Genomic DNA, 19,298 nt, shown 5'->3' on the forward strand with positions numbered 1-19,298 from the left:
ACAGTTATGACCCTTTATTAAACGCTGCAAACTGAATGGCATAGGAGAACTATGAAAATCAAAATAGCTACAAATATGGGAACAGCTAATCACCAGCAAAACCTGGAGAAATGTAAGAAATAGGTGTTTGAGTTGTGGATGCTGGGAGAAAAATGTCTTCTTTCACCAATTCCTAAATGCCTCCAAACTCCTCTAAACATGTTTTATCTTCTCATAACTTTGCTGCCACGCTGTGGGCTCGTTTCTGTGACTGCATTTTCAGAATGATCCTGAATCACGTTGATTAACGCGTAGCTTTCTGTAATCGCAGGTCTTTCGTTAGGGGACTTTCGTCCTATAAACGGTCACTGAGAACATGCTCTCAAACAGCTGAGTTATAGAATTCAGCTAAAATTTTATTGATGCGACAATAATGACCGTACAAGCCTGCCAGCTGAAAACCAGTTACAAAACAAAGGAACTTCAAGCGCTGGAACTTCAAAGGTCACAGAGACTCGACTAAAGTCTTTATACAAAAAAGGCAACAAGTAAGCTTCAATAACAACATGCAAGTTGTTTTAATGTATAAAGTCAAGCATGCTTGGGAAAGAACATGCAGCATACGCGCTGGCTTCTAAAAGTCGTGACTGGTGACGTTGTTTGTAAAAGTCGTGACTGGTGACGTAACTGCGCTCCTGTTTGGGAAAAACACGGCTTTGGTAGAGCTCATTACTGGCTGTTTCAGTGTGCCTTTGGTATTCCGTGGCTGTCCCTTCCCCCACTGCCATCTCCCTTGCCTCAGGCTCATCTGGCAGAAGGGGAGGTTTTAATTGTGGCTATAGAACTCGGCGTGCTTTTTTGCCTGTAAGCGAGCCCTTGCTTCGGTGGCTGAGAGAACTTGCTTTAGTGATATTGGGTGCAGTCCATCCCTCCAGGCTGCTTTTAATGGCTCCTCTCTCCCCCCTCCCTTTCATTGCCAGCCTCAGATAGTTTTCCATGTGATGCCTTGTTAATTCTGCTGCAGGGAAGGGCAAGTGTATAGCTCTCCCTCTCTTTCCCTTTCTCTACCCTATCGCTTTGCTGTCTTCTCGATCCCTCGATTTTTCCACTTCTTGTTGATCATCTGTGCTGACTAAATCAAAGTTAATGGCAAAAAGCAATGCTCTAAAAGGATCTGGGTTTAAAAAAAAAAAGTTGACACATACCAGCGTCTATTATTCTACAGTCATTAAAGATAAAAGGGTGCGATCCGAGCGTGTACCAGACAGCATATTCACTAAGTCCTCCTCCCTTCTTTTTTCTGTCATACCCTATTCTTTTCTTTCCAGAGTCTTTTTTCCTCCTCTCATCTCAATCCTTCCTTACCGCAGCCCCTCTGGCCTCCAAAGTGGAAAGGACATGTTAATATGTGGCTCTGTGTGCTGTCACGCCGTAGGCTCAGTCTGGTATGCGTGCCCACGGCCATTCGGCAGCTTTTATTAAAGTTGGGCCTAGAACTCACCTCTGAGGAACGCCCTCATCACCTGCTCTATGACTAATCTTTCCACAGGCTCTGCTTCAGGCCTGGCCTTCAGCCTCAACGGCTCATCAAGTCTGAGATAGCAGCTCTGTTCCTGACTGGCAATCAGATAGAAAATGCCCAGAGGGCTTGGGGCTTGAACAAAGGGCATGGCAAAAAAATACCACCTTCTTTTGAATACACACGCAACCAAGAGGATTTTGTTCACGGCGATTTTAGTCCTGCAGATCATTTTAAATTCCTGGCAAGTTAAGAATTGGTGTTCCAATGACCAGGATCATGACAAGGAGTTCAGTCACCTTCACTTGACACTACACAAGGCTGTAGATCAAAGCTATTGCTCAGCACATATCCCGACAATGACACTGTAATCCGCATTTCCAAAGAATTGTTGTTCCAAAGAATTAGTGTTTTTTTTTTCCTTTTTCAGGAAGCTGCAGTAGAAGAACAGTGGAGCCTTCATAGCGCAGCTGGCCACCTGGCAGGGTAGCTGGCGCTCCAGGCCGCACAGGGCCTCAGGCACATAACTGTGGAGATGAAATGTCTGACTGGCCCCTTCAGAGCGGCCTGAGCTACAGCCCTCAAGGCCAGTGCTGACCCCTTTAGAAAAGTCACATTCACCTAACTCCACAGGGGGGATGGAGACAGAATGGAGAGCCAGAGATGGAAGGGAAAAAAAAGAATTGCCGAAGGCACTTTTGAGGCGGATGTGAAAGACTGAAACGTGGTGAGGCGAAAATGAAGAGAAAGATTGCTTCGTTGCCTTCGCTTCTGATACATGTTCATGCGTCATTCGCAAAAAGTCCAAGTGAAACTAGAACATCAGAAAAAGACCAGAACTGTAGATGCAGCTTTATATAATTGCATTTCTTTGTTTTTTTTTTGTTTGTTTTAAATCGTTAAGCAGCGCACTCGGGTATAAAAAGTATGAATAACTAAATAAAGGCATTATTTCTCCTCTAAGACACTTACACCAACACTACCTTCTGAGTCACTATCTCACTGCTTTTATTACTATTTACACCCAAAACATTAGGAGAGCAATTAAAGGTCCTTGCAGACTTAAACCCTAACTGTGTCGGTTAGACGACAAATGGTGGCTAAGTGAATAAATATGCACAGGCTTGTTAGTGTTGGAATAATTATTGTTTAGATATGGACTGTAATCTACTTAGTGACTCAGAGCCATAGGTTTTTAGTATTTCCAGTGTAATTTGCATAGGAAATCAGACCATTTTCCACAAGTTGGTGTAAATGCAAATATGGCTGATTGCTCCATTTAAAGAAAAGTTGAAATGATGACAGACATACTACAGAACCTGTTTATCGCCTCAAATTATTGTTAAAATGCTTTGGCTATATTTGTATGCGTTTGAATGTGTACATGTGTGTACATGGGTACAGATTGGCACTGCTAACAGACGGTTAGGATGGCACCCTGTAAACAACATCCTAACTTCTTTTTATCCATAAAAGCAACGGTTGAAATATTTGTCAGCAAATGGCACAACCTTCTACACCAATTGAACATCCTTTTTTACAGGCATTGCATTTCTAAGGAGTGCCCATTTCACTGGTATAACAGCCTCCACGCTACTAGATTCTGAAGCATGGCTGTGGGGATTGGTGTTCATTCAGCTACAAGAGCATTAGTGACATCAAGCGCTGATGTCCTGAAAGAATACCACCCATCCAAAGGTGTTCAGTAGAGTTAAGGTCAGGACTCTGTGTAGAACACTTAAGTTTCTCCACTCTAAACATGGCAAATTATATCTTCATGGAGCTCACATTGTGCACAGAGGCACTGTCATGCTGGAACAGGTTTGAGCCTCTTAGTTCCACTGAAGGGAAACGTACAGCATACAGAGACAATGTGCTCTACACTTTGTGGCAAAGGTTTAGGGAAGGCTGACAGTTAAGGGCTCACAGTCAGGCGTCCACATGCGTTTGATCGTATAGCGGACTAATTTAAAATCTGGAGCCTTTTTTCTCTTTCAAAAGAGAACTTTATGTAGCTGAAATGTCAGTCATCTGAAATGCAGCTCCCAATTGGATTAAATGACCATCTTTATTTTATTCTGACCAGTTTAAAGTTGTCCCTTGTCTTTATGCAGGGCCTCAATGGGGACCATTTTTAAACTGAAGACTTTTTTTTATTTTTAAATCATTTTGGATTATATATTGATCCCCCTCTCACTTGAATAGTATAAACTATTCTTGTCCAGATTCAGGTTCAGGTTGTAGGTCTGCATTATATGGAAACATTCAGGTATTAAAACATTCCAGTACACAACAGAGCAAAACTGAAAATGAACTTGATAAACTATGAAACACTGTGTTGCCACTGTGTTGAACCCTTTTATTGCTCTCTATCAGTCTCGTCTACTTTGTCTGTCAGTGGAAAGGATACGCACGGTAGTGCCACACTGACACTGCACTGGAGATATGAAAGCATCTGATGCAGTTTAAGTGACTCATTAAAACAAACTGAAATGAACTTCAATTTGAATTTATGCCCCCTACTGCCTAACCTCTGAAACTGTTTCACATTAATAAAGCACTGATCCGTATAACAATGTCCTGTTTTTTGTTTTATTTTGTTAGACTTATGCGATCTTTGCTTGCTTCCTAGTGACAGAGTGATATTATATAGATAAACTCATTAATACTGCAGCTCATGTGTGTTAATGAGGCATTGTAAGGGGTCACATCCCAGTTGATTTGTATAGTGCACTATACCTGAACCTAGAACACTGAACCTTTTCACAAAGCAGCTTAACAAAAACATATACATTCAGAATAGAAATTATAGAGGGGAAAACTCCCTGAGACGATATGAGGAACAAATCCTGAGAGGAACCAGACTCAAAAGGAAATCCAAGCTCATCTGTGTTACACTAAATAATGTGATTATAAATCAGTTCCCTTCTATAACTGTGTACCGTGTGGTGTATACTATATACTGAGCACTAAACTCTTTGTGGCAATTGCAAATTTCTCCCTGGCGTTCTGACGTGCAGTAACATGTCTATACTGCTCTAATGAGAAAATGTGTCGATTAATTAGTGCTGATAATTGGGCCTTTTCTCTAATGTGTTATCTCTGCAATATTCCCCAAATCCTAAATCCAAACCATCAGTCATTAGGTAAATACACTTACCTCGGGAGCCCCGGGAGAGTCCAGTTTGCGTTTTTTGCGTGGCCCTATAGCGGCGAGCGCAGTGAGGTTAGCGTCACGCTGTCTCATCTGTGCCAATTCCTGTTGCTGCATCTGAATGGAGCATTTAAAAAAACAAAAAAACAAAAAATGTCCATCACTAGAGAAACAACATTAGTGCAAATACTGTCTGTTGTATACAGCACAAATACAGGTCTGGGAGAAACATGTGCATCAAGAGTCAACATTATACACATGAGTGTAGATTAAAAAATTTAAAATTACATACATACATACATACATGCACCAGAAGGGGATATATATATATCTAAATAAAATGATAATGAAGGAGAGAGGGACATGGAGAGAAAGAAGGAAAGAGAGAGGAGAGAGCATGATAGAGAGAAAGAAGGAAAGAGAGAGAGAGAGAATGAGAAGAGAGAGAGAGAGAATAAGAATAGGAGAGAGAGAAAAACAGAGGTTTAAAAGCACAGCCTGCAGGTGAAGCCATCTTGCTCTAGCAGCCGTTGACAGACAGCCAAACCAGAGGACGATCCTCACTCAGCTCAGCTACTGATGAGTACATACAGCTGACAGAAACTTACGGTCATACCAACACTACAGTGGCTATGACCTCCCAATAACTGTGTGTGTGTGTGTGTGTGTGTGTGTGTGTGTGTGTGTGTGTGTGTGTGTGTGTTTAAAATGAAATGGAAAAAAAGAGAAGGGAATATAAAGCAACCAATTCAGAGAGGAGCTGACAATGATAGAAAATAAAGGCACCCAAACACAGACACAAGGAGGAGATGTGGAACTCAATCAGTAACTTCAACTCACAGTCAAACCCTAGGCTTAGTATATTGATATTAGTTTCTGATTGGAGTTTTTAATATCCAGACACTGTATTCTTGTCCTACACATCACCCACTAATAATAATAATAATAAACCTTATAATAAAAACACACCTGCAGACAATTAAACTGCAGACATTTCTCAAAATATTTGCCCCTTTCTTCCTCTCCAAAACACAGAGCTACCGTTAAGTCTAGGAACTGACTAAAAGCTAATTCAAGGCAACGTTTGCATGCTAATTAACTCAGGGGTTATGCTAATCTAAGGGGAAGTCATGCACAATGCATGCACATGCATGGCTGCCCTGAAGGAATCAGACAACACACGCAGATTATACGTGACTTTGCTGGCTGCGTGACTGAACTCCGAGACGTCTCTGATAGCTACAGTAAGGATGATGCTGCCTGAGGTGGTGGAGTATGAAGTCTCGCCACACAAACATTTCAGCGGCTCTATTAACGCTAAACAGAAGGTTCTGGAAGCTGAGAGACTGCTTGGTGTCAGAGCCGATCTCCTCAGCTCCCGCAGCCAGAGTGGCGCATTGCTTTCATATTCATTTATTTGATGAGGAGTGAAAGGGGAACCTAGTCACGCCATCTGTAATCCAGAGCTCTGCTTCCTCCAACCCTACGTTCTGAAGCTCATTTTAATGACCGACCTCAATCACAAAGCTCAATTTTCAGTCTCCTCTCATCCCTGCATGCGACCGATTGAACGTAAACGCCAAGGTTTCCTACTCGGAATAAGAGAACGTACATCATTAACGGATGGAAAGACAGAGAGAGTAGGAGGAGGAGGAGAAGGGACAGGAAGCGAGAGTGAGAGTAACAGATGCAGACAGAGAGAGAAATGCTTGTAATCTCTAATCATTTCCAAAAGGTCAGTGGAGGGAGAGAGCGACGCCGCCAGCGCTGCTCTCTACCCTTATTGATCCTTATCTGCTGTCCAGCTCTCCACAATGACTGGCCCCAGAGCGAGAGCTTAATAAACGTGCAGGAGAGCGCTGAACGCAGCACTTCAATTAGGACGGCTGACTGAAGTCAAGGACATGAAGACTGAAGAGCTGTGTGTCCGATGGCAACGCCGACATCGGTCTGGGATTGTTGGGTGTGCGGCTGATATTAGTGTGGGAAGTGCTTGCTTCGGGGCACTTTAGGGACCTTTAGGGGTTGTCTGTCTTTTTCTGATTAGCAAGGTGACTCCCAAATGAGCCACCATTACACAAAGGTAGCAGAATTCAATACGGGTATGCTTTTCTCTGCCAGCAAAGTAGAGATGGACCAACCTCAAAAAATTGATTTCAGTCAGTTTGACAGCGATTTCGTTCTGAGCCAGGGACTAGACAAACAAATACCTGGGACCGGATGCCTGGAACAAGCAGAGCTTATGTCCAGGCTACTAGTGTTTTTATAACCTTGTATTTGCCTTGTGAACCAAAAAGGATCACAGAGATCCTTTAAAAATTTGTCATAATCATGCTGGTGCTGGGTTTTGAGTGTTTTTTTTTGAGTCCAGGAATTCACTCTGCCAAAATTTCATGGTTTTGTGAATGCAGAAATTCTCACAAAATTAAGGAATTTCTGCAATGTTATGCAAACTAACTCAAACATAGTACAGCTATCACAAAAGGTATTCATATTCAAAAGGACATATGTCTTAACTGGTAGGAGATTAAAAGTGGAAATCCTGTGCGATTTCACCAATTCAATTCCACAGAAAAAAAAAACAAAAAAAAATCTAAATTCTTTCAGGGACCAATTTATATGTTTATTGGTTTTGTTAAACAATTTTTTCCAGCGCTCAGTTCAGACAAGGGATGAGACTCAGGATCTGCAGCTGGCCGGCAGTTTGCCAGGTAGCGAGCCCTGGTCTAGGCTAGAAGATTTAACACTTTAATGTCTCATTATTCTAGTTAGCTATGAGCTAGTTCCAGCTCATGCTCAGATCTGCAACAACAAAACAAAAAAACACCACCAAAGAACAAAAAGAGCCAAGGAGGCTTCATGAAGCGTTCGACTCTTTTTCCATCACAGCATGGCCTCAAGTCGAAGACGAGACAGAGTGCCGAAACCATCAGTACAACCGAGAAAGAGGCAACTGAGAAGCACATTAATAAAACTAGGCCGTTTATCCACAACTAGTCAGACAATAAACACAACTGTCAATTATTTGAAATACGTTTTTGAATAAATATCAGTCAATATGGAGGATTCATGAAAGCCTATGACCTTTTGTGGGGACATTGTGCTTTCTTTGCTGTCAATCAGAATAACAGTCGTGGCCATGTGTGAGCTGAAGAATGAGGAAGAGGGCAAATTTAAACAGATGTGATAACCGACGATGCGTTTCAAGCTACGTTCACACATACAGTGGTTTTATTGCTGCAAGTCACCAGTCGCTCTACTGTGGTGTCTCTAGTTGCTACTACTGGTTGCCATAGTAACAGTTAATAATGTTTATCATTGGATGACACGTAACTTGTCACTGAAATGAAACATTTGATGTTTGTATATAAAATTCAGCAGTGTGTGTATATATCAGGATCATATGATAGGAGATGAGGGAGGAGTGGTGTGTGCTCTATTGTCTTCATTCCCGTTTATAATTGCTTGCGCTGAGTCGCTCTGTATTTGCATAAAGATCAACTTTCCACATCGCAACTTTTCCCACGCCCAAATCCAGACATCAACAGTAGCTGTTGCTCAAGCCACAGTAAGTCAGGAGCTATTACTGAAAATGAATGATCTGTCGGTGCAAGTCGCTGTGTGCGAATGTAGCATCAGCTGAAGCACATATCAGCCCACACTCTCACCACGTGCACCATGTTTCCAGCCCTACAAAGGCTTCACACAAAAATCCTGAGAAAATTCTATTTATTTATTTTAAAACTGTTATCAGAAACGTGTCTGAGGACACCATAATCTCTGTGGGCAGCAGACCAAACAGTCAAATATTAGACAACTCATTTCATGTGCCTTGTTTTTCTGAAATTATGCTCACAACATAGTAATTATGTTCACTGAAGAAGGAAATAAGATCAGACTGGAATAAAAAAAAAAAACCCTGAAACTGTAAAATCAGCTTAATTAAGTGTTACTGGTGAATAATGGCACAGCTCTCCAATGGTAGGATTTCTATTTTAATTTATTTATGAGTGTCAGGTTTGTTTTAATGTGTTTCTACCGTCTACTCTATAAAAGCCATCTAGTGCATTAAGAGATACCTGAAATACGAAAACGAGCAATGTCTGACCGATCGGATACGAGCGTAAAATCTGATCATAGCTTGCTTTCCTAGTGATAGAATTATGATATTATATAGATGAACTTGCTGATAATGCAGGGATTAAATAGTAATATTTAAAATGTTCACATTTGTAAAGTGATTTTAACATTGGACTTGATCGCAAAGCATCATATAAATAATACATTTGTTAACTTATCCCTATTGAGCAAGTCAGGTGGTGACGGTGATGAGAAAAAATCTCCCTGAGACAATTACGAGGAGGAAAATTTAAGAGGATCCATATGCAAAAGGGAAGCCGAGCTGATAAGTGCGACACCGGAAAGTGTGATAAATTATTTTCCTTCTCTAACTGTGGACTATATGGTCAATGAATGTGACCGTGTCACCAGGAAATTCACTCTATTTTGAACATGAAGTTATCAACTGCTCACTGATGGAGATTTGGGAGCAAAAAGATTTGTTGGCGATTCCAAAGGCATCTTCAGGTTTCTAAATGGTATTTTCCAGTTCATTTGGGAGCACTTTAGCCCGTCAACCTATTTTCCCAAATTCAATTTCTGTACAAAACCAGATTAAGGCATCTAGTTTTTTATTTTATTTTATTATTTTTTTTAATCCAGTGATTTTTCCCACACTGCCCCCCCACACATGCTATATTTACACAGACAGTCTATACAGCACACACTCACCTCTTTAGCTTTCTGCTTTAGCCGAGCCTGCTCAGGGTCTTCTTGCCGGGAGCGACTCTGCGGAAAACAACGTTTGCATTAGAGGCACGGATTTATTATTCTGATTCAGGTCTTCGGGAGCTGATCTAACATTTTGACACTGTTGTTACGAGTCTTCTAGGTCTGAAGTTGAGTGACTCGAACCCGTCAGGAAGTCTGACTTCAGAAGAAACCTTGCTATAATTAAGTCTGTTGTGTGGGTATAGGTCAGCTGAACTCCCAAACAAACAGCAAAGTGCAACACAAGAGCAATTTTTTCCAGCCTGACAGCTTAATTAGCCGACTGCTTAATTAGAAGAGGGACGAGAGCTGGGGGTGTTATGAAGGAGGCTGAGGATCGGGACGCCAGCGTCCTCACGTCCTCGTCGTCACTGCTGTTTAAGTCGACTAATTGCTTTCTCGTTCATGCCGCACGCCTTCTCCTGTGGAGAATCCCAGACCACCCCCTGACATAGTTTATGGAGCAAAACCTAAGTGGAGGAAGGCATGCTGGGAGATTTAATGCTAGCTGCTTGCTGATTTGAAATGCATGCTGGGAAACTTGCAGCTAGCTGTGTGATTCATCCAAAAGGTATTTGTAAATGAATTTCAAAAACTTTTGAGATTTTTAGTTGGTATTTACAGATGTGGATGCTTTTTGTTGTCCATTCCAGCATTTGTAAGTTGTATGGTGTGAAGTGAAGTGAAGTCACTGTGGCTTTATCAACCTGAAGTGGAAGATTTGCTAATAACAGCACATCCCAATGCCATTAATCCTCTAATCTACAACAGTTCAGTAAATATTACAACTTACATTGTGTATAGATTTTTTTTAAATCTATATTTACTGTTGTTGAATATCATGATCACTTTTCACTCATGTGACACACTTGACCTCTACATCCATATGAGCTTGTTGAGGATCCAAATCCAGATTGAATCCCCTTTGCAGTTATAATATCCTCCAGTCTTCTGGGAGGGATTTCTCTAGATTTTGGAGCGTGTCTGAAGATTTGTGAAAGGTGAGCTGTAAGAGTATTACTGAGATCAGGCACTGATGTTGAGTGAGGAGTTCTGGGGTACGGTCATTGTTCCAGTTCATCAAAAAGGTGTTCAGTGGGGTTGAGTCAGAGTCAGGGCTCCGTGCATGACACTCGAGATCTTCCACTCAAATCTTATCACACTGTGTCTTCATAGAGCTCTGTGCTTTGTTCACAGGTTCATTGTCAAGCTGGAATCTTAAGTTAAGTGAAGGGAAATAATAACGCTTTAGCATATAAAACGTCAAACTTTGTGCTTAGATGAAGGCCCACATATGGTTGCAAAGGTCAGGAGTCCATAGATGTTCCTGTTCTGTTAGAGCTTTACCTCTGATGGTTACAAAGCATTGAGACTGGAGACTCCTTCAAAAATAATAATAATAGTAATAATATAACAATAAAAATAATAATAAGACCTGTCTAAAACCCCAATTAGCGTGGTTACTATAGAAACAGTAGCATTAGCTACAGTGACTGCACTGTGACCTGAATTACAGTCAGGATTTCAGCATGGGTTAGAGTTTGTTGTTACATGGTCACTGATGTGAATTTGCGTTATGCTTAAAAGTGCATTCAACAAGTAGGTGTTATATTGAGATCTGTTGAAAAATGCTGAAGTATTGTTTAAAAGAATCTAAACACTATAATGTCTATTATTCCATGACCTCAGAATGGCCTCTTTTGTTATTTATTTAAAAAAATAAAAAAATAAAAAAATAAATAAATAAAACAAAAACAAACAAACACTGGACCTACTTTGGCCACTTTCAGCAGGATCTCTCTCTCCTCGTCGTCTTTGCGTTGTTTCTCCAGCCTCTCCAGCTGCTCGAAGAACTTCAGCTGCGCCCTCACATCCGACGTCTGCTCGTGGTGCTCTTCATCCTGGAGCAGGGGAAAGGGGGGTGGGGTGGGGTGGGGTGGGGAGACACGACAAAGAGCTCCTTATCATCACGCACACACTCCACCTCCACATCGCATACGCTTTCATCTAACGCCTTAACTTCTGCTCCAAACTTAGCACTGATTTTTCTCTGTCGTGCGACTGAAGTGAGGAGAAGTTAGTAGGTCACCCTGAGTTAATGGGATAATTGTTTGTTTCGCAGAGCATCTCGGAGGCAGCCCCTGACACGCTCGCTGCCAAGGCTCTGTTCTTTCTTCCCACTTAAATCAGTATAAGGACCAAAGCCAGGCGGCACACAGATGAACGCACACATACACACTTCTGAGGCTGTAGCCCGTTAGCAGCAGTAACATTGCTTCTCTCTTCCTCTCATCTGCTTCTGTGTGTGTGTGTGTGTGTGTGTGTGTGTGTGTGTGGTGGCTGTGCCTCGCTACTAGGGCAAGTTTTCCAGTCACTGCTCGAGTGCGCCCTGCTTTTGAAGCACAGGTAAATGACTCAACTCTCTCGGCACTTTCCTTTCAGTCAACTACAAAACCATAAACTAGAAAACACGCTCCATTCATCACACACACACACACACACACACACACATAAGGGAGAAGTTTTTTACTTGTTTGTGAGTGACTATAACCTCATTTAAATCATTTTCCTAGTTTTCCTATATAGACAGATGAATTGCTACTTCAGGTGAGATCATTAAAAGTGTCACTAGGATGAAGAGGTAAGAGTGTTTACTGTAGGAAGTTTAGAAAGTGTTTAAACGCTAAGCAGAGCTTTTTCAGGAAGAGTTGCTTCAGCACAAGCTAAGTAGCTACTGTATATGCTGAGAGGAAAAACACCAGAATAAACACAGGACATTTTCACTGCATTCATTTAACAATAATGAAGCCGACTCGACTCCTGGCTATTATCAGGCTTGGAGTTCAAACATAAAATCAAAATGAAATTCCATGACTTCCAGAAGCTTCTCCATTCTTTCTTCTTTTTTTTTTCTTTTCAGGATGACAAAGTGCTGTCCAAAACGAAATCATGTATTATCAAATGCATTTAATCTGTAACAAATGCATTTAAACTGCCACATCTGCCTGATTTTCCACAATGTTTTATTTAATTCGCCCTTTTGTTTCTGCAAGTACTTTTGAAATTGAGCATTTTAAGACCCAGGGGCAAGAGAAACTAAAGAAGGGTACCAGATTGCATATATATGCACAATTTTGATCCACATAGTAGCTTAAACAGTGTGAGAATTGTGTTCAGATCCTGCCTATCTTGCCCAGAGGGACACGCCCACCAATGGCTGGACCGTGATTGGTTCCTACCTTGCTGGCTTCTGTGCGGTGCCGTGCGAGAGCAGACACGTTTTCCAGCGTGGAACGGAGTCTGACCTCGGTGGCGTGGGACACCAAACTCACCACATCTGCCATCACCTCGTTCACACCGAAGCTACGTGCTAGAGAGAGAGAGAGAGAGAGAGAGAGAGAGAGAGAGAGAGAGAGAGAGGGCATAAACAAACAGATATAAAACCCTTTTTTTTTTTTAAATTTTAAAAAATAGTGGGCATAAAAGAGGGAAATCAGTGTTATTTCTGAACAACACAAGTTTCCACCGCTCCCTGTTACACCTCAACCTAGCAAGCAGCTGAAAAGATGAACACATTTGGCCTTTTCATTTGTATAGTGACGGTTAAACCATTAAAGCACTCAGTTGTTATTAAAGCACATTAAATACACAAACTTACAAATTGATTCGAAAATGTATTTCATTAAAAAAAAAAAACATTATTTAAGCCATGAGCTCAGCACAAGTGTATTTTGTGGTTGAAAACAACCTGGATGGAGACATTGTTAAATTCTAGAGAGTTTTTGCTGTGGGGTTCTAATGTGGTTAAGGGCTATAAGGTGAGTATAGCATTCTAACATATGTACAGGTTTATATCATGTCTATAAGGCTATAGCATGGTACAACGTTATAACATGGCTATAAAACATTGGTCAAGTGTTATGACATGCCTATGACACGGGTAAAGTGTTATGACGTGCCTATGACATGGGTAAAGTGTTACAAAGTGGCTTTAGGGATCTAATTTCTCTTCCTTGTTTTGTTGTTCTGTACATCTTGTGCTATTTTCATGCTTTGCCCTGAGAAAAAAGATACATCATGCTACCTGTTGTGTACTGTGGAAAGTTTGGAGGCTCTTCTATTATTTCGGCACACTGCCCAGTGCTAAATGCTACTTGAGAAACAGCTCCCCCTTGTGGAGGATCATGTGAGCTAGGCACTTACACAACACAGCCCTCCATTACTGCGAGTACACATGTAATATGGACATGTTTAAAAACAAGATTATAAAATTAATTATCAATCAAGTAGTTATAAAACCATGTAAGCCCAATGATGAGAACTGAGAACTAGAATATAGATATAATTCATATAATCATAAACAAGACTTCTCTCACACATTACTGTAGGCCTTGTAGGCAAACAGGTAACGTGTGAATGTGTAATTCTGGCAACGTGTGTTTTGTCTTGTTTGTAAATTCACAGTAATCCGTTTTCTTCTTCGCTCGCTGGCATGTAGGGCACGTTTTGGAGGCGACCTTGTCGGGAAGACGGCCAGAGGCTTTCTCTTGGTCCGGCACACATGACAAACTGACAGAGAGGCATCAGAGGGAGGCCCATAAAGTATTCATACACAGCCTGAGGATGCCACTACACCAAGCACTCATTAGACTCAGAGAGGGAGCACAAGGCCAGCACAAGTGCACTAGAAGCGTAGTGGACTCAAGAGAGGCTAAACACAGGTAAACAGGGAGCATTCTGTGTTCATGTAGACTGTCAGTACTTGTAGTGTGTGATGCGTTAATGCTGTTGATACAGTAAATATGACAGATGCAACATTATTTGCACTAACACTAATTCTTTCCAGACACAGGAACAGTTTCTTTCCCCAGACAATCACCCTGATTAACAACTCACCATAATTATATTCCCTGCTTCATATCTATAAGTACTGCATTATCGGAACTGTTAGTCATCACAGCATCCGTATGTTACACACTACTGCTGCTGTATATTGCACAGAAGTTCTAAAGAAGTTCTTGTTTGCACTACCACACACTCTCACTTTATGTTTACATTACTGATCTGTCACATATTCTGTATTCCTATATAATTCTCATACTGCCTACTGTGGTGTGAAAAAGTGTTTGCCACCTTCCTGATTTTCTTTTTGCACGTTTGTCACACTTTAATGTTTTTAAAATTCCTCCACAGTGCTGTAACAAACTCATTAGAAAGTTATCGCAAACAACTTTGCAGTTCTTGCTGCTAAGGGTGGACCAACCAGTTATTAGGTTTAGGGGGCACTTTTTCACACACATGTGGGTTTGGATTTTGGTTTCCCGTAATAATAAAAACCTTAATTTAAAAACTGCATGTTGTGTTTACTTGTGTTATCTTTGACTAATATGTAAATTTGTTTGATGATCTGAAACATTAAAATGTGACAAACATGCAAAAATATAAAAAAATCAGGAAGGGGCAAAGCAGTTTTACTGTTAACACCCCAAAGTGGACTTATTCTTCATTAACAGCACAACACTCCACAGCAATCTGCAAGGGACTACTGTTAATATTTATTAATGAATCATATCATACAACTTATCTATTTAATGCTGAATCAACATTCTCTATATATCGCTATTTAATATAAAAAATTATATATATGTGTGTGTGTGTGTGTGTGTGTGTGTAATAGCGGCTACAATTGAAATGTACAACAGCCTGCTAGAACAAGTTCATTAATAAAAACCTGTAATTTGACTTACAGGAAAAACAAATGTTCAGACAATTATTTGGCAACTTCTGACCACTCAGGATCAAGAAAGCAGCAGTACAAGTGAACGTCAACAATATAACCTTGTTATATGCTAAGAAATTTTTAATACCTGACAGAGTTTAAGAGAGGAACTGTAGCAAAACGTTATTCAGTCCTTCTAAGATTTTATGACTGTTGAATTATTTTCTATGATAGCTGTAGTCATGTTCTACACCCATGAATCGAAGAGGGTTTTGACTGGATGCGTGTTGTGATCATGAAAATCTATATGTCTCGGCCCAAACCTGCAGAAATGTAAAGTATTCCTCCAAATATTGCAGAGCTTGAGTAATTTTGTGCAAAACTGCCAAATCCTGGAGGGCTTAGCTTTGGAAGCAATAAAGCACTGAACTGCAGCAACACAGACAGGATACAAACTAAACAGGGAAGTAAATCTCCATTTTAGACACAGTACAAACATGCCCTATACATTACTATGGCTCAAAACAGCAATGTCTTGTTTTAGACAGGGGTTAAATACTCTGGATGTGCATCAATAAGGTTCTCTTTCAAAGCACACGTCACCATTGATCGAGCTTTTGTGTGAGATCTGACAGATGCTGTGCTGTTTACAAACGCTTCACCTCAGGCTCAGTTAAAATGATTTCATTCGCTCTTAATGCTCAGTGATCCAGTCTTATTGTTTCACCTGTGTATCAGCAGCTCCAGGCTTCAGCTGCTATGATGTATAAATGTATATATTCATGCACTGCGTACTCTAATTATTGGATATTAATGAGTGTGTGCACTTTGGGGTTCCCTACCGATCTCGAGGATGCGCTTGTGGAGCAGATTCGCTGGCAGAAATGCCTCGTCTTTGCAGGAGCGGATCTGCGTACCCACCAGCTCAGAGCCTGTGGCTAATATACGAGCATTCTCTTCATTCAGGTTCACGCCTGCCATGGACGCCACGTCGTTGATGTCGTCATCGTCCCTGAAACACACAACATGTGGGAGCCTTTACATTGCCTGAAGTCACAGCTTAATGCAAATAAAGCTACAATCTGAATGAAGAACTCTGAATAAACAGGAATAAATGTCTGGGTAAATTCAATTCAATGAAATTCAATTCTATTTTATTTTATTTTATTCACATAGTGCTGTAAAGCATGGATATTGTCACCAAGCAGCTTTACATGAACAGGTCAATTCAGGATAGAAATGATTTGTTCTAATTGATCAAGCCTGAGGTGACAGTTGAGGAAAATCTCCTTGAGATGATATGAGGAAGAAACCTTGAGAGGAAACCATCCTCATCTGGGTGGATCCTCATAAACCATCCTCATAAATGAACTCCAGTCTGTTTAATCAGATATCTGAAAATAAGTTTCTTATCCCTGAAACGATTCAGTCAAGACAATAGATGTGTCTGCTTTTTGATTTCGAACTTCACTACGCTGCAGAAAAACACTTTTTAGAGACGTGCTGCCCTCTAGTGGCCACCATCATAACAACTACATTTAACAGAAACTTTGGGCTTCGTTTGGCCTCTTTAATGAGAGATGATCATTGTTCCAGTCACAGCCAGAAACTTTTGCATGTATTTGGTAAATAAACATGCACAAACGTCTACTTTGTGAATTCTGACAGTCACACACTCACATGATGCTCAGACTACAAACAGGAAGAAATGAATCAATTCTAGTTCGTTGAATCGCTCACAGGAAAACGGCTCACATGAGCCTGAATCTCAAAGCATGTGAAACCTTTTTTTTTATTACACACTTCCCCTTTAAGCTCTTGTGCACATGAGTGAAACCTGAACTCTTTATTTTATTTTAAATCACAACATATCTGTGTAGAGAGCAGGTGATAAAAACTAAACTGTTCACTGAGTTGCTCAACAATAATAAAAACAAGAAGCAGCAGGAGCTAAATAAATAAAAAAGTAAATAAATAAAATAAATATCAGTTCTGCGGTTATTATTACACTACACAGGCTTCACACACGCGCACTTCTCGCGCTCTCACACGCGCACTTCTCGCGCTCTCACACGCGCACTTCTCGCGCTCTCACACGCGCACTTCTCGCGCTCTCACACGCGCACTTCTCGCGCTCTCACACGCGCACTTCTCGCGCTCTCGCAGACACAATCACACCTCTCTCTCTCTCTCTCGTTCTCTCTCTCGCAGACACAATCACACCTCTCTCTCTCTCTCTCTCTCTCTCGTTCTCTCTCTCGCAGACACAATCACACCTCTCTCTCTCTCTCTCTCTCTCTCGTTCTCTCTCTCGCAGACACAATCACACCTCTCTCTCTCTCTCTCTCTCTCGCAGACACAATCACACCTCTCTCTCTCTCGCAGACACAATCACACTTCTCTCTCTCTCGCAGACACAATCACACCTCTCTCTCTCTCGCAGACACAATCACACTTCTCTCTCTCTCGCAGACACAATCACACCTCTCTCTCTCTCTCTCGCAGACACAATCACACCTCTCTCTCTTGTTCTCTCTCTCGCAGACACAATCACACCTCTCTCTCTCTCTCGTTCTCTCTCTCTCAGACACAATCACACCTCTCTCTCTCTCGTTCTCTCTCTCTCAGACACAATCACACCTCTCTCTCTCTCTCTCTCTCAGACACAATCACACCTCTCTCTCTCTCTCGTTCTCGCAGACACAATCACACCTCTCTCTCTCTGTCTCGTTCTCTCTCTCTCAGACACAATCACACCTCTCTCTCTCTCAGACACAATCACACCTCTCTCTCTCTCTCAGACACAATCACACCTCTCTCTCTCTCTCGTTCTCTCTCTCTCGCAGACACAATCACACCTCTCTCTCTCTCGCAGACACAATCACACCTCTCTCTCTCTCTCTCTCTCGCAGACACAATCACACTTCTCTCTCTCTCTTGCAGACACAATCACACCTCTCTCTCTCTCTCTCGCAGACACAATCACACTTCTCTCTCTCTCTCGCAGACACAATCACACTTCTCTCTTTCTCGCAGACACAATCACACCTCTCTCTCTCGCAGACACAATCACACCTCTCTCTCTCGCAGACACAATCACACTTCTCTCTCTCTCGCAGACACAATCACACCTCTCTCTCTCGCAGACACAATCACACTTCTCTCTCTCTCTCTCACAGACACAATCACACTTCTCTCTCTCTCGCAGACACAATCACACTTCTCTCTCTCTCTCGCAGACACAATCACACTTCTCTCTCTCTCGCAGACACAATCACACTTCTCTCTCTCTCTCGCAGACACAATCACACCTCTCTCTCTCTCTCTCGCAGACACAATCACACCTCTCTCTCTCTCTCGCAGACACAATCACACCTCTCTCTCTCTCTCGCAGACACAATCACACCTCTCTCTCTCTCTCTCTCTCTCGCAGACACAATCACACTTCTCTCTCTCTCGCAGACACAATCACACTTCTCTCTCTCTCTCGCAGACACAATCACACTTCTCTCTCTCGCAGACACAATCACACTTCTCTCTCTCTTGCAGACACAATCACACTTCTCTCTCTCTTGCAGACACAATCACACTTCTCTCTCTCTCGCAGACACAATCACACCTCTCTCTCTCGCAGACACAATCACACCTCTCTCTCTCGCAGACACAATCACACCTCTCTCTCTCGCAGACACAATCACACCTCTCTCTCTCGCAGACACAATCACACCTCTCTCTCTCGCAGACACAATCACACCTCTCTCTCTCGCCGACACAATCACACCTCTCTCTCTCGCAGACACAATCACACCTCTCTCTCTCGCAGACACAATCACACTTCTCTCTCTCTCTCTCTCTCGCAGACACAATCACACCTCTCTCTCTCTCTCTCTCTCTCTCTCGCAGACACAATCACACCTCTCTCTCTCTCTCTCTCTCTCTCTCTCTCTCTCTCTCTTTCTCTCTCTCGCAGACACAATCACACCTCTCTCTCTCTCTCTCTCTCTCGTTCTCTCTCTCGCAGACACAATCACACCTCTCTCTCTCGTTCTCTCTCTCGCAGACACAATCACACCTCTCTCTCTCTCTCGTTCTCTCTC

At 41.9% G+C, this 19,298-nt stretch overlaps 1 protein-coding gene across 1 annotated transcript in view; it reads right to left on the bottom strand.

Moving 5' to 3' along the window:
* Window positions 1-19,298, bottom strand: part of si:dkey-219c3.2 (transcription initiation factor TFIID subunit 4) — a 40,104-nt gene that overhangs the window by 12,145 nt on the left and 8,661 nt on the right. The window contains exons 10-14 of the mRNA XM_060884831.1: window positions 16,044-16,213; window positions 12,722-12,852; window positions 11,258-11,383; window positions 9,444-9,500; window positions 4,659-4,769 (exon numbers count right to left, since the gene is read on the bottom strand). Of these exons, the coding sequence (XP_060740814.1) occupies window positions 4,659-4,769; window positions 9,444-9,500; window positions 11,258-11,383; window positions 12,722-12,852; window positions 16,044-16,213 (595 nt within the window). The remainder of the gene's footprint in view (window positions 1-4,658; window positions 4,770-9,443; window positions 9,501-11,257; window positions 11,384-12,721; window positions 12,853-16,043; window positions 16,214-19,298) is intronic.

This window comes from Tachysurus vachellii, chromosome 13, assembly GCF_030014155.1.
Source record: "Tachysurus vachellii isolate PV-2020 chromosome 13, HZAU_Pvac_v1, whole genome shotgun sequence".
Lineage (NCBI taxonomy): Eukaryota > Metazoa > Chordata > Actinopteri > Siluriformes > Bagridae > Tachysurus > Tachysurus vachellii.